The following is a 14,609-nucleotide window of genomic DNA, read 5'->3' as shown; positions in this document are numbered from 1 at the left end:
TTACATACCTTCAAAACCTCTCTCCAGAAAATACTAATTAATTACAAGGGCAAAAAAATAACTTCACAATATGTTGCCTGAGTGGTTTAGTCTGTTAAGGATCTGTCTTCCGTTCAGGTCATGGTCCTAGGGTTCTGGGATCCAGTCTGTCATCAGGCTTCCCGCTCCGTGGGGAGTCTGCTTCTCCCTCTGCCTCTCTGCCCCAACTCATGCTCTCCCTTTCTCCCCTTTTTCAAAAATAAATAAAATCCTTAAAAAAAAACCAAAAACTTCACAGTAGGGAAGCCTGCCAGATACTCTCTTAATCAACTCATCAAAGTTATAGAAGTCATGAAATCATGTGCATTTATACACAGTGAAAAGAACACAGCATGAAAAACTCAAACTCAAATTGAGGGATATTCTACAAAATAACAGGCTTGGAATCTTCAGCATTTTCACTGTTGTGAAAGTTAAAGACCAAAGAACTGTTTCAGATTGAAAGAGACTTGAAACCTGATCTAATGGGATGCATGATTCTGAACTGGAAACTGCTGTAAGAAAGTTTACAGCGGCAAAAAGAAAAACAAATGGCGTCTGAGGATGGTATGTTAATTTCCTGGTGTTGATGGTTGTATTGTGATACAGAATATACTTGTCTGTGGGAAATATACATTAACATTTTTGCTAATGAAGGGGCATCATGTCGGCAACATACTCTTATATGGTTCAGGAAAAGATAAAGCTCTTTGTATTGCATTTGTAACTTTTTTGTAAGTTTGAAATTATTTCAAAATAAAAACCTTTTTAAATTTTTATTTATTTATTTTTAAAGATTTTATTTCTTTGACACAGAGAGAGGTCACAAGTAGGCAGAGAGAGAGGGGGAAGCAGGCTCCCTGCTGAGCCGCGAGCCCAATGCAGGCCTCCATCCCAGGACTCAATGACCCTAGCCAAAGACAGAGGCTTAACCCACTGAGCCACGATGCACCCCCAAATAAAAACTTTTTAATTTTTTAAATATTTATTTGAGATAGTGAAAGAGAGAGACAACGAGCTGGATGAGAGGGGGGAGAGGGAGAGGGAGAAGCAGGCTCTCTGCTGAGCAAGGAACAGGATCTGGGGCTCAATTCCAAGACCCTTGGATCACAACTTGAGTAGAAGGCAGAAGCAAAAAAGTTGGAATACCACTGGCCTGGAAGAACTAAATTCCTTCTCTATGGCTCAAGGCAAATGACATAGTTTGCTGAACTTCTCCAGAGCATTTTCTCTGCTCTATTCACAAGCAGTTAATAGAAAACACAGTTGGGGTGCCTAGTGGCACAATTAGGTGTCAGACACTTGGTTTTGGCTCAGATCCTGATCTCAGGGTTATGAGATCTAGCCCTGCATCGGGCTCAGCATGGATGCTGCTTAAGACTCTTTCCCTCTTCCTCAGCCCCTCCCCTGCCTCTTTCTCTCAAATAAATAAATCAATCTTGAAAGAAAGAAAGAGACAAAGAAGGAAAGAAAGAAATGTGTACTTAGGAAGGTGGGGGTCCCATTAATACTCCAGGGTCTAAGGCCTGGGTTCATAATTCCTGCTAGCCAGTTACTTAACCGCTCTCTGCCTTAATTCATTCTCTCTGTTCAAGGGTTTCCCAGTGCTTACAGGATGAAGTCAAAATTCACTGCCACAACCAAGTTACATCTCTGCTTCCACACCATGGGCTCAAAGGTTTCACCCAGCTTGCTTTCACACTTTAAAGCCTTTGATCCAGTTGTTTTTGTGTATCTGAGATGGTGTTTCCTCCCCATCACATTCTATTCATCCTTAAAAGCTGGTCTCGATACCTCACCAGACTTCCTCACAAGCAATTAGTCACCTGCTGTTCTGGTGTTACATAATATCATGTTTATAATGCCACATTGGCCAATCAAACTTCGTTAATAATTTAAAATCCTTCTGCTCCTCCGTAGGTCATTCATTCACTCATTCATCAAATATTTATGGAATATCTAGTAGATAACAGGCTCTGTTCCCAGCACTGAGAGTACACCTGTAAACAAGTCACGGTTAGGTTCTCATGTAATGGATGTGGACAAATAAGAAAAATACCAGGTCGTGGTGAGTGCTACATAGAGAATGTCCGGTGAATGTGATTAGCTGGTCAATAAGTACGGTCAGAGATCGTTTTTTCTAAAGCACCCTTAAGCTATGAATTTAAAAGCGCCTAAGCCACAGTCATAGGGTAAAAGCTGTCCAGGTCTCAGGAACCAGCCGGTGAAGGGCCCCGAGGTAGGAAAGCGCCGGCGTGGCTGCAGCCACGAGGGGGAGGAAGGTGTGTGTTGCCCAAGCAGCGCCGGGTGATGGTGCCAGGTGGACGTTTACAAAGGCTACGCGGCCACTCCGTGCACAAAGTCTGAGGCCAGGGGGGAAGTAAACGCAGATTCCCGCCCCGCCTGGGGGTTCCTCGGGCAGCACTCGACACTGTAAACGGGCTTCCCCCTCCGAACTTCTCACGCCAGGTCTTTCCTCTCTGGCGCTGCCAGGGAATGACACAGGACCTCTGGGCAGTGGTTCACGGGATGCAGGAACTTGGCTACAGCATAACCCTCAGGTCCACGATGAGTAGCCAAGAAGGTGCGCAGCGTGCCTCGGCGGGCGGAAGAGGCGGGAGCAAGCGTTCATCCCCAGTCCGCCTGGCGCCGGTGCTGCGCATGCGTGCGCGCGTGCCCTCTTCGGTTAAGGACCGGGTCCCGAGAAGGGGCGGGGCCGGCCCTCCGCGCCGGAAGGGGGTTGGCTGGGCGGGGCCGGGAGGCGGTGGCGGCGGCTGCGCGCGCGCGCGCGGGTGCGAACCGGGATCGCCGCGAGGGCCGGGGCGGGCCGGGCGGTGGGGACGACGGACGGCGACTATGGCCGCGGCGGCGGGCGGCGGCGGGCTGGGGGCTGCGGCGGGCGCCGCGGGCGCGGGAGGCGCGGCGGCGGCCGCGGGCCTGGCCGTTTATCGGCGGAAGGACGGTGGCCCGGCCAGCAAGTTTTGGGAGAGCCCGGAGACGGTGTCCCAGCTGGATTCGGTGCGGGTCTGGCTGGGCAAGCACTACAAGAAGGTGGGTTCGCGCGCCCGTGGGGTCCGGGGAGGCCACGCGACGGGAGCCGGGCGCAGCTACTGGCCTCGCGGGCTTCGGGCCGCCCCTCCCCCCCGCGCGCCACGAGGGACAACAAAGGCAGGCGCCGGGCCCGCCACGCCCCCGTCGTCCGCTCTCGGCGCCCGCGCGCCGGGGGCTGCACCGGGACCCCGGGGCCAGGCCTCTGGGAGTCCCCGCACCGCGGGCCAGAGCTCCGGCTCGCTCCGGCGTGCAGGAGCATCTCGAGCTCAGCAACCCGGAGGGCGTGAATCTCTTTTGTTAGTGGCACTGGGTGTGCGAACAATGATTCTTACAAACTGTCCGAGGCAGGGTTGTGAGGGCAGCTTCAAGTTTTGTTTCAAGTCAAGTGAGGTAGCTCAGGTTCTGCTGCCTGTTGTTGGTTTGGTAAAGAATGACTAGACATTGTACTCGGAAGTTAGTAATAGCAGGCCGATATAATGGGTGATTGTATTGATGAGCACTGATGTTTAAAAAAAATGACATTGTTTATTGTACTTGTAGTTCCGTGCAGTGTGAGTACAAGAGTTAACGTACTTGTTCTTACCGTGTTTCTCAGGGAGGCCTTCCCTGAGACCCCCATTTATACTTGACTGCCGCACTTCGTATCACCTTTATTTCTCTTGTACCATTTTGTGAGATTATTCTTTTCATTTAGCTGTTTCTCCTACTTTGGGGAGGTAAGTTCCGCTGAGTCAGTGGTATTGAAAGTTGTGACTTAACCTTTTATTTATAACGAGTGTTTTTTAACTCCCCTTGTAGATACATAGGAATGACTCCCTTGGAAGTGTGTAATGAAGCAGACTGCCCAAAATACCTCTTCTGCCCCAGATTTCCGAACACACCTTTCAAGTGCCATACTTCCCCCACTGAGAACCATAGCACTGGGGCAAGGACCTTGTCAGGCCTCTTCACTGCATTGTCCCCTCGCCCCCAACATGGTTGGTACTCATAGCCTCGCCCTCAGTAGTTGCTTAGTAAATATTTGTTCAGTGAATGAAAAGACGAGGTAGTCTAGAAACCTAGTCATTTGAGTTCCGCAGCGCAATGGAGTATGTCAGGTTTTGGAGGTTGGTAGGGACAGGATCTTGGGTTCCTTTGACATTACACTGTAGTACTTTCAGAAGTGACTTTCTTCCTGAAGTTTTAGGAAGTGAGAGACGATATATATTTTTATATGCTTTGACTTTTTTCGCCCTGAAATTTTGCAGTCACATTTGGGATTGCCAGTTTTTCTCATCTGCATTTAAGTAGACAAGAATATTGCTCTCCCTGGGACGCCTGGGTGGCTCAGTTGATTAAGCTGCTGCCTTTGGCTCAGGTCATGATCCCGGCGTCCTGGGATCGAGTCCCATATTGGGCTCCTTGCCCGGCAGGGAGCCTGCTTCTCCCTCTGCCTCTGCCTGCCTCTCTGCCTACTTGTGATCTTTCTCTCTCTGTCTCTCTCTCTCTGGCAAATAAGTAAATAAAATCTTAAAAAAAAAAAAAGAATATTGCTCTCCCTTATACAGTGATAAATTGGTCACTTTTTTTTGTAGGCAGCAGAGCTTCTAGAAGTGGCTAAGGGAATTGAATATTTATATTATGAAAGTATTATTTTTATTATGTGCCCTTAAGCCAATGCTTTGGGTTTTAAATTCAGTGTACCTTAATGTAACCTTCCTCCTCCCTCAGTCTGGATTTCTTTATTGAGATATAATTGACATATAACAGTTTATCAATGTAGTTTTAGCAGAAATGAGAAATATTCCTTTGGATATCAAGGAAGAGGAAGGAGAAGGAGAAAGAGAAATAATAGTAATTTCTACCTCTCCAAACTCTGTGTGCATCTGTTTGGGCCCAGTTTTGTTGGAATGGGTTTGCTTGGTGGATGAAGAAGTGGTTCTGGGGCAGACTGAGGAATTTGTACCACAGTGTTGAGGCCATTGGGCAGATGGTGGCTCAGTATTCTTCAGGCCTTAAAGGTAAAGTAAAAGTTAGATAGCAGGGTTTCATGAGGCCAGAGTGTATTTCTTGGGGCTCCTGAAATTGAGAATTGTATTTTCCTTATGCCTGACAGCTAGAAACCTGTCAGCCTTAGGGAGTGGTGTTGGAGTGGCGAAAGTATTATCCAGGACACAGTATATTTCCACTCAGTGTACACGTTGATAGGTTTTAATTAAACTTTTTTTTGCATTTAATACTACATTTTCACATTGATAAATCTCAGCAACTGAATGAAACATGACATTGGTAGTCTGTCCCATTTTTATTAATGGGTTTATCCATGCATTCCATGGACAACCGGACATCTAACTGTATCTGGGCTCTTAAACCATTACTCAAATCCTTACAGCCATCATGGTTAATACATACTTATTTCATTTTACACATGAGTGGAACCTGAGACTCCAGATGTGAGTGACTTAGTGCTCTAAGATTACAATTAGGAGTGGCAGATTTGGAATTCAGGAAGGTCTGCCTGGCTCCAGAGCCCCAGATCTTTTTGCTACTCATAATCCCTCTCATCAGGGAATGTAGTGGAAGGTAACGGAAAATGTTGGTAAAGATAGACACTTGTAAAACTCATATGGTTTCAAGTTAAAAGAGAACCTCCTTGTATTGTTTTTATTTTCTCTGTGTCCTTAGTAGGTGCTCAGTACATGTTTGTTCAGTGAATGAACAGATTAGTCTAGGAACCTAGTCATTTAAGCTTTATTGCTAAATCTGGCTCAGGATCACAGAAGGAAAAGGGAGTACTTTTTGATTAGGATGAGCTTCAACTAGGCCAAAGAAGTCCAGAGGAGGTGACACCTGGAGTGGGGAAAAAGTAGGTGAGTAGAAGCACAGGGCAGTTGGCTTGAGGTTGCATTTTAAGTCCAGCTGCAGGGCAGAAGCTTGTTCATCTGCCTGTGCTGCCTTTGTATTATTGGCTACATGTCTTTCATTCTAACTTTGGTGAAGATGAAAGCTGTATTTCTGTCAATGGCTTCTGAGTGATTTTCAAACGATAAAGCCTTACTGGTCTTAAATGGTTTCAACTCAGATACTTTGGAGGTGAAGGATATCTGTAAACCGTTAAGTTCCCAGGTAAATTTCTTCCTGATTTGGTTTATTCTCGAAATAAGACTTAAGATGTCAGGATGATTTCAATCTAAGGGTGGTTACTAAACTAGACTTGACTTCCAAAGGAATGCATTTCAGTACACTTTACATAAAGTATTTAACAGTTAAAGACAGGTTTTTTTGTTTGTTTTATGGGGCATTTACTGCAGTAGGTTTGTTTAGGGACAAGTTGTTAAACTTGATATTTCATTCATGCCATAGATAGCGTGAAACAGATATATTGATAAAACTTTCTAAACTTATCTTCCTACCTTTTCTTTTCTTTTACTTTTTTTTAAATCTTTCTACCTTAAAATACTTGAGACTGAAAATTTTTGGTTGTCTTAAGTAAAACATGATGTTGAACTTTTTTTTTGATCAAAAGATAAAATGTTTATGACTGAAATAATCTTTAGTCATTAATTTTTTTGTTAATCAGATTTCAGTATTTTGAAAGCTGTCGAAAATCTATGTTTTAGGTAATGTTTTTTGAAGCCATTTGAAATGAGCTCTCTTATGTTTCTGTAGGATAGTGAATGAGCATTACACTTTGGAACTTGTGTGTTCCATACTGTTGGCTGCTAATTGCTGATGTCCTTGAGCAGATAACTTGATTTCTGTTTTAATTTTCCGTATGTAAATTGAGAGTAAGATTGACTTCCATAAGACTGAATCAAATGTGATAGTTGTTGAAGATGGGGTTATGTTAAATTTGAGGTGGTAATGATACTTTTGCGTATATCCCATGGTCAGCTTGTTTTATTATTATTGGTTAAGTAGAATATTAATATTTTAAGATGTTTAAAAGTTGATTTAAGAGGCACCTGGGTGGGTCAGTTGTTTAAGCAGTGGCCTTTGGGGGCGCCTGGGTGGCTCAGTGGGTAAAAGCCTCTGCCTTCAGCTCAGGTCATGATCCCAGGGTCCTGGGATCGAGCCCCGCATCGGGCTCTCTGCTCCGCGGGTAGCTGCTTCCTCCTCTCTCTCTGCCTGCCTCTTTGCCTAGTTGTGATTTCTCTCTGTCAAATAAATAAAATATTAAAAAAAAAAAAAAAGCAGTGGCCTTTGACTCAGGTCATGATCCCAGAGTCCTGGGATCAAGCCCTGCATCAGTCTCCCTGCTCGGCGGGGAGCCTGCTACTCCCTCTTCCACTCTCCCTGCTTGTGTTCCCTCTCTGTCTCTCTCTCTGTCAAATAAATAAAATCTTAAAAAGTTGATTTAAAGACCTTCTGGTCATACATTGGCTGCCTTTTGAGTGGTTGTGAGGTATGGTTTAATATATTAATGTGACAGTTCATTTATGAATTAAAAATGTCACCTTTTTCATGTTTGGTAACTTTTGTGGGTGATTTGGAGAAAGTATCTAACCAGGGTTGAATATTTTATAACTAAAAAATTGGGGGCACCTGAGTGGCTCAGTTGGTTAAGCGTCTGTCTACCTTCCGGTCAAGTCATGAATCCAGGGTCCTGGCATCCAGCCCCGAGGCAGTCTGCTTCTCTCTCTGCCTTTCTCTCTGTGTGTCTCATGAATAAAATAAAAATAAAGTCTAAAAAAAATTGGGCTTAAAAATAGCTAAGGTAATAATTTTGATTGAACTTTGAACCTGGCCATCTTTATTTTGAAACTATAAAGTTGTCTACATGAAAACTTTTACGTTTTTGTATTCTGAATGATAATACATCAGATGAAACTTGGATAGTAGTGAAATCTAGAATATATATGAAGCTATGTGTATAGCAGTTGCTAAACTTGGTTTTTCCTAAAGGGTTGATTTGGTTTTTGCTGAATAGCCTTCCTCCACGATGGTATGTTTTTCAGTTTTAGGATTTGGCATTGTTCAGTTATCTACAGGTATCTGAAAAATAAAAATTAGACTCATTAATTTTTCATGTCACTTTGTACAGAAAATTGCAGTACATTAATGACCCCTTTGAGAAACCTATTCTTATAAAAATAAAGTTACCTTGCAGATATGTACTCCATATTTTGTTAGTTCTGTAGGATACGTTTGAAGAGTTTATTAAAGATTCTATTATGTGGGTGCTATGAATTATTTACTAATCGAGTATTACTTATTAAAGATTTACTATGTTGAGTAAGTTGGAAAAAAACAAATACTGAATTGTCACTTTAGCGTGTGTAGTCCTTAAAAAGTAAACTTGATAGTTTTTGTGGGAATTGGCAGTAGGCAGTATATTACAGGAAAGGGGAGTTTTAAGCAGTTTTCAACATTTAAAAATTGCTTAACTGGTTTTTAACTTCTATTTTTAAATTTTAAAAAAGATTTATTTATTTGAGAGAGAGAGAACATGGAGTCAGGGGGAGGGCAGAGGGAGAGGGAGAAGCATACAGCCTCGGGGCTGGATGCCAGGACCCTGAGATCATGACCTGAGCCTAAGTCAGAAGCTTAACTGATTGAGCCACCCAGGCTCCCCTTTAAGTTTTAAATTATAATAAAGTATATTCTTTAAGATGTATAGTAATACCTGAAACAGACTTTTTAAAAAAAAGTTCAGTGCTTCTTCTTCTTCTTCTTTTTTTTTTTTTTAATATTTTGTTTATTTGGAAGAGAGAATGTGAGAGAGAGCACAAGCAGGGTGAGGGGCAGAGGAGAAGCAGACTCCCTGGATCCCAGGACTCCCGGATCATGACCTGAGCCAAAGGCAGATGCTTAACTGACTGAGGCCCCCAGGTGCCCCAATTTAGTAGTTCTTGAAGTGGGTTCCCATGCCAGTTGTGTCACTGAGAACTTCTAAGAAATAAAAATTCTTGGGCCTGACCTATGGAATTCGAAACTCCGAGTGGGTCTAAAATTTGGAAGACATTATTTTAGGCCAACAGAATTGATATCTTACATGCTTAATTGTATGAAGTTTGTTTCCTGTTTTTTTTTTTTTTTTAAAGGATTTTATTTATTTATTTGACAGAAATCACAAGTAAGCAGAGAGGCAGGCAGAGAGAGAGAGGAGGAAGCAGGCTCCCTGTCAAGCAGAGAGCCTGATGCGGGACTCGATCCCAGGACCCTGAGATCATGACCTGAGCCGAAGGCAGAGGCCCAACCCACTGAGCCACCCAGGCGCCCTGTTTCCATTTTTTGACTGGTGGTGTGGCATAGGTGTTTAACTTTGTGACCTTATGAAAACGTCTTTTCATGCAACACCCAAAATATAAAAGAAAACTTTATAAGGATGAAAAAGGAATGTCTAGAACAGGAATAGGCAGATTTTTTTCTATAAAGGGTAGGAGAGTAAACATTTTGGGCTTTTCAGGTCATGTCATCTCAATTCTAACTGCTTGACTGCTATTATATGAAAGCAGCCGTAGACAATGTGTAGTGAGTAAGTGTGCTGTGTTTTGATAAAACTTCATTTATGGACACTGAAATTTGAATTTCATGTAATATGTGTCATGAAATATTACTCTTTTTCTTTTAAAGATTTTTTTTTTGCTTATTAGAGGGAGACAAAGCACAAGTTGGGGCTAGAGGGAGAGGGAGAAGCGAACTCCCTTCTGAGCGGAGAGCCCAACATGGGCTTGATCTGAGGACCTTGAGATCACAACCTGAGCCAAAGGCAGATCCTCAATCAACTGAGCCACCTAGGTGCCCCAAAATATTATTTAAAATTTCTTTCCAGGGGTGCCTGGGTGTTGCAGTTTGATAAGTGTCTGACTCTTGGTTTCAGCTCAGGTCATACTCTCAGTGTGGTCAGATCCAACCCTGTGTTGGGCTTCCTGTTCAGCTCAAAGTCTGCTTGAGATTCTCGCTCTCCCTATGCCTCTTCTGCGCATGCTCTCTCCCTCTCTCTGAAATAAATCTTTAAAAAAATGAAATAAAATAAAATTTCCTTCCAATCATTTAAAAATCTAAAAACTGCTCTTAGCTTTTGGTCCACAGAGATACAGGCAGTGAGCTGGATTTTACCAGCATTTGGTCTTGTAATATAAAGCATTCCAACAAAATATCAGTCTTTAGCAAAGTGAACTGCGTGCTGGCTGTTTCATTGAGAATGGAAAGCTAATGCCCCTGAATAAATAAACTTTGGGAGGATACTAAGCTTTAAGAAGAATTGCCTTTTTATATCATGCTTTATCTTTGCTTGGCAGTAGTACAGATTGAGAGCCATTCAGTCTAGTAAGAGTAGAATGTGCAGCTGATAATCATTTTGCCATGTATAAATCACTTACAAATTATTCTTTCTAATAGAAACTTCTATCATATTAATCTTGAAATGGGTGATAAAGGGAATGAGGTTTGTCCCAGGAAGAAAAATTCATTTTGCTATCTTTTGTTATCTTCTGAATTTCAAGGAGGTCTTTAAATGTTTTTCCTGCTTAAAATTGGAGGCTTAGAAAAAATTTATTGAGTGCGTTGGCTTTCCAAAGTGATGCTAAACATTTCATAATTAAACTTTGACATTTAGTTTAAGTTGCTAGTTTATGCTTTCCGTGTCATGTTACCTGTTATCTTTCCTTGCTGTGGAACTAGCTTGTTCTCTGCCACTGGTTTGGCCTTTGGACATTGTCGACATTAGTGTGGATAACTTTTCGAATATATTTGTTTAAAAAAATTTTTTTTTTAGGATTTTATTTATTTATTTGAGAGATAGCAACAGAGATAGTGACAGATAGTGAGAGAGAGCACAGCAAGGAGGTGAGGGAGAAGCAGGCTCCTTGTGGAGCAGGGCTTGATCCCAGGGCTCTGGGATCATGATCTGAGCTGAAGGCAGATACTTAACTGACCGAGCTACCCAGGTGCCCCTAAAAAAATTTTTTTTATTGTAGTAAAAAAAGTAACAGAATTTACTGTCCTAACCATTTTTAAGTGCACATTAAAACAACCATTTTGTTATATTCAAAACTTCTTGGCGTAAAACCATTTTATTATGCTCAGAGTTTCTGTTTGTCAGGAATTTGGAAGGGTACAATGGGGACAGTTGTCTCTGAGAACTGTGTCTAGGGTTTCAACTGGGAAGATTTGATGACTGGGGATAACTTGACAGCTGGAGGCAGAATCATCTGGAACCATTATTTCTCATGTGTCTGGTGGTTGTACTGTTAGTCTTCTGGGACATCAGCTGGGGCTTCTGGCCATAGTATCTCCAAGAGGCTTCTCCCTGTAGTCTGGGGTTCCTCAAAGTATGGTGGCCTTCAGGTAATTGGACTTCGTGGTAGTTCAGGATTCCAGAGGTGACTCTTCCCAAGGGACTACTTGGAAGCTTTTGACTTACCCTCAGAGGTCCCACAGCATCACTCCTGATCCCTGCACTGCATTCTGATGGTTACGGGTTAATCATTAAGGATGGTCTTGATTCAGCAAAGGAAGAGCATACACCCCACTTCTTGATGAGAGGAGTGTCAAAGAAATTTGTTGGCCTGTTTTAAAAAGAGTATAGTCTGTTCTCTGCCACAGGTTATCCTCCCGCTTACAAAATACATAGGTCTCATGTGATGATAGTATCAGGCTCAAGTTTGAGGTTCAAGATCTCACCATCACCTTTAGGTCCAGGTGTACACGAGATGACTTGGGTTCATTGCTTGGGCATGGTTTCTTTCCTTCAGACCTGTTAAGTAAAGAGATCAGTTATCTTTCCCTTCCCACTGCTCCCAGTATTTATTTTTGTAAGCTCTTTTTATGCAGAGACCAAGTTTCAGACCTTTGCAAATCTGCCACCTGGCCAGTGCTTAGTAGGTAATAAGAAGTAAGCTACCGTTCTCTTCCACACAACTGTCGCAGTTTTTGAGTCCCCATCTTTATCTTGCAGTATGTTCATGCGGATGCTCCTACCAACAAAACGCTGGCTGGGCTGGTGGTACAGCTTCTTCAGTTCCAGGAAGATGCCTTTGGGAAGCATGTTACCAATCCGGCCTTCACCAAACTCCCGGTAAGTACATCAACTTGGAATAACACTGGGCAATCTGCAGCCTCTGTGCTCTCAAGTGAAGCCTACAGCTCTTTCCTTTACTGCTGCTGTCTGGTAGAATAAACAAAGAGCCTTAGTGGAATTTTCAGGATAGATTATTGTTACTTTTTCAGTGTAGGAAGTGTCACTTTCAGGAGACATTTAACATTTGCATGAAACATCACAACAACTATTTATAGACTTAACTGTGAACATTTTACTATGTCGTAGTTTCCTTGTAGTCTCTTTTCTACCAGGTCTTCTACCAGGTTCAGTTCTTGTGGCTAGGATACTTTTTTGTGGAATTTTTATCTTCTGTTGGTAAGATTTTCTGAGCTTGTGTGAAAATATAATTGTTGTCCTTGCAGTTGATACTTGGACAGTTTGGTGTAGAAATACTGGGTTATGCCTTTCTTCCTTTTGAAATATGTAGGTTTTGTTCCTTTCCTTTTTAAGTTTGTTTATTTTTAGTAATCTCTACACTCAGCATGGGGCTTGAACTCTCGAACTGGAGATGGAGATCAAGAGTTGTGTGTCTACCAAATGAGCCAGCCAGGTGCCCCTGGTTTTGTTCTTTCCTTTATATTTGATTTTGTAGAGAAAAATCTGATTACTTGATTTCCCCTTGTTTATACTGATCTTTGAAATACTGATCTTTGAAATTTAGGAATATGACTAGTTATAAGTCACGATCCAAAGACTCATTTATATTTCTTTAGCTCAGGGAATATTCAGTTTGTCTTCTCTCCCATCCCATATTCCTTCATTTATATTTTTGAACTCTGTGTAAACATTAGATTTCTAGGAATAACTTGTAGCTTTTTTCATAATTTTTGTCTTCTAATTCTCTGATTTGAGTTTTTGCAGTTTCCAGTCTAATGTTTGCCGCCTCCACTGAATTTAGAGGCAGACCTTTTTTTTAAATCTTAGAAGTTGCTGACTTGGGTGTTCTTATATCATCACTAAATTTTTTGTTGTTGTTGTTTATTTTCAGTGTAACAGTATTCATTGTTTTTGCACCACACCCAGTGCTCCATGCAATATGTGCCCTCTCTATTACCCACCACCTACTTCCCCAACCTCTCAGCCCCGGCCCCTTCAAAGCCCTCAGGTTGTTTTTCAGAGTCCATAGTCTCTCATGGTTCATCTCCCCTTCCAATTTCTCTCAACTCCCTTCTCCTCTCCATCTCCCCATGTCCTCCATGTTCTTTGTTATGCTCCACAAATAAGTGAAACCATATGATACTTGACTTTCTCTGCTTGACTTATTTCACTCAGCATAATCTCTTCCAGTCCCGTCCATGTTGCTACAAAAGTTGGGTATTCATCCTTTCTGATGGAGGCATAATACTCCATCGTGTATATGGACCACATCTTCCTTATCCATTCATCCGTTGAAGGGCATCTTGGTTCTTTCCACAGTTTGGCGACCGTGGCCATTGCTTCTATAAACATCGGGGTACAGATGGCTCTTCTTTTCACTACATCTGTATCTTTGGGGTAAATACCCAGTAGTGCAATTGCAGGGTCATAGGGAAGCTCTATTTTTAATTTCTTGAGGAATTTCCACACTGTTCTCCAAAGTGGCTGCACCAACTTGCATTCCCACCAACAGTGTAAGAGGGTTCCCCTTTCTCCACAACCTCTCCAACACACGTTGTTTCCTGTCTTGCTAATTTTGGCCATTCTAACTGGTGTAAGGTGGTATCTCAATGTGGTTTTAATTTGAATCTCCCTGATGGCTAGTGATGATGAGCATTTTTTCATGTGTCTGATTCATCACTAAATTTTTTAACAACTCATTGCTCTCTCAGGTATGATTCAGAACAGAAGATTGTGTGTGTGTATTTTTTTTTTAATTCAAGAGCTTACTTAGTTTTTTTTTTTTTAAAGATTTTACTTATTTGACAGAGAGAGACAGCGAGAGAGGGAACAGAAGCAGGGGGAGTGGGAGAAGCAGGCTTCCCGCTGAGAAGGGAGCCCATGGGTGGGGCTCTATCCCAGGACATTGGAATCATGACCTGAGCTGAAGGCTGATGCTGAAGGCTGATGCTTAACGACTGAGCCACCCAGGCGCCCTGAAGATAATGTATATTTTTTACTGCTCTTGCAATAAATGTGTTTAGTTTGCTTATGGCATTTTTGCTACCTAGACATTACAGGATTATATTTTTTCGTTTTCTTTTGTTTTTGTTTTGTAATCTCTACCCCCAAAGTGGGGCTGGAACTTACACCCTGAGATCAAGAGTCACACGCTGCACCGATGGAGCCAGCCAGGTGCCCATAGAATTGTGGTTTTTGAACCGGGAAGCTTTCTTCACTTGTAGGTGAGGAAGGAATTCAGTGAGGTGTTCTAGTACTTATGTGGTTTCATTTTTTATACTTAATTCCCATCTATTTAGAATTTATCTTGGTATTGAGTGTGAGCAATGGATCTAGTTTTATCTTTTTTTTTAGATTATCTGGTTATCCCTGAGGTTTGTTAAAAAGTGCTTCCCCCCTCCCCCAACTGATAGGAGCT

At 42.4% G+C, this 14,609-nt stretch overlaps 1 protein-coding gene across 3 annotated transcripts in view; it reads left to right on the top strand.

The window, feature by feature from the left end:
* The first annotated feature begins 2,813 nt into the window (after positions 1–2,813).
* Positions 2,814–14,609, top strand: part of SMARCC1 (SWI/SNF related, matrix associated, actin dependent regulator of chromatin subfamily c member 1) — a 173,022-nt gene continuing 161,226 nt past the window's right edge. For 2 of the 3 annotated variants that reach the window (XM_045991006.1, XM_045991007.1), the window contains exons 1-2: positions 2,814–3,069; positions 11,951–12,070. In XM_045991006.1, the coding sequence (XP_045846962.1) occupies positions 2,875–3,069; positions 11,951–12,070 (315 nt within the window). In that variant the 5' untranslated portion in view covers positions 2,814–2,874. The remainder of the gene's footprint in view (positions 3,070–11,950; positions 12,071–14,609) is intronic. The other variant, XM_045991005.1, reaches the window with a different exon arrangement.

This window comes from Meles meles, chromosome 20, assembly GCF_922984935.1.
Source record: "Meles meles chromosome 20, mMelMel3.1 paternal haplotype, whole genome shotgun sequence".
Classification (NCBI taxonomy): domain Eukaryota; kingdom Metazoa; phylum Chordata; class Mammalia; order Carnivora; family Mustelidae; genus Meles; species Meles meles.
The sequence above is the reverse complement of the archived record's forward strand: the minus strand, read 5'-3'. Positions and strand labels throughout refer to the sequence as shown.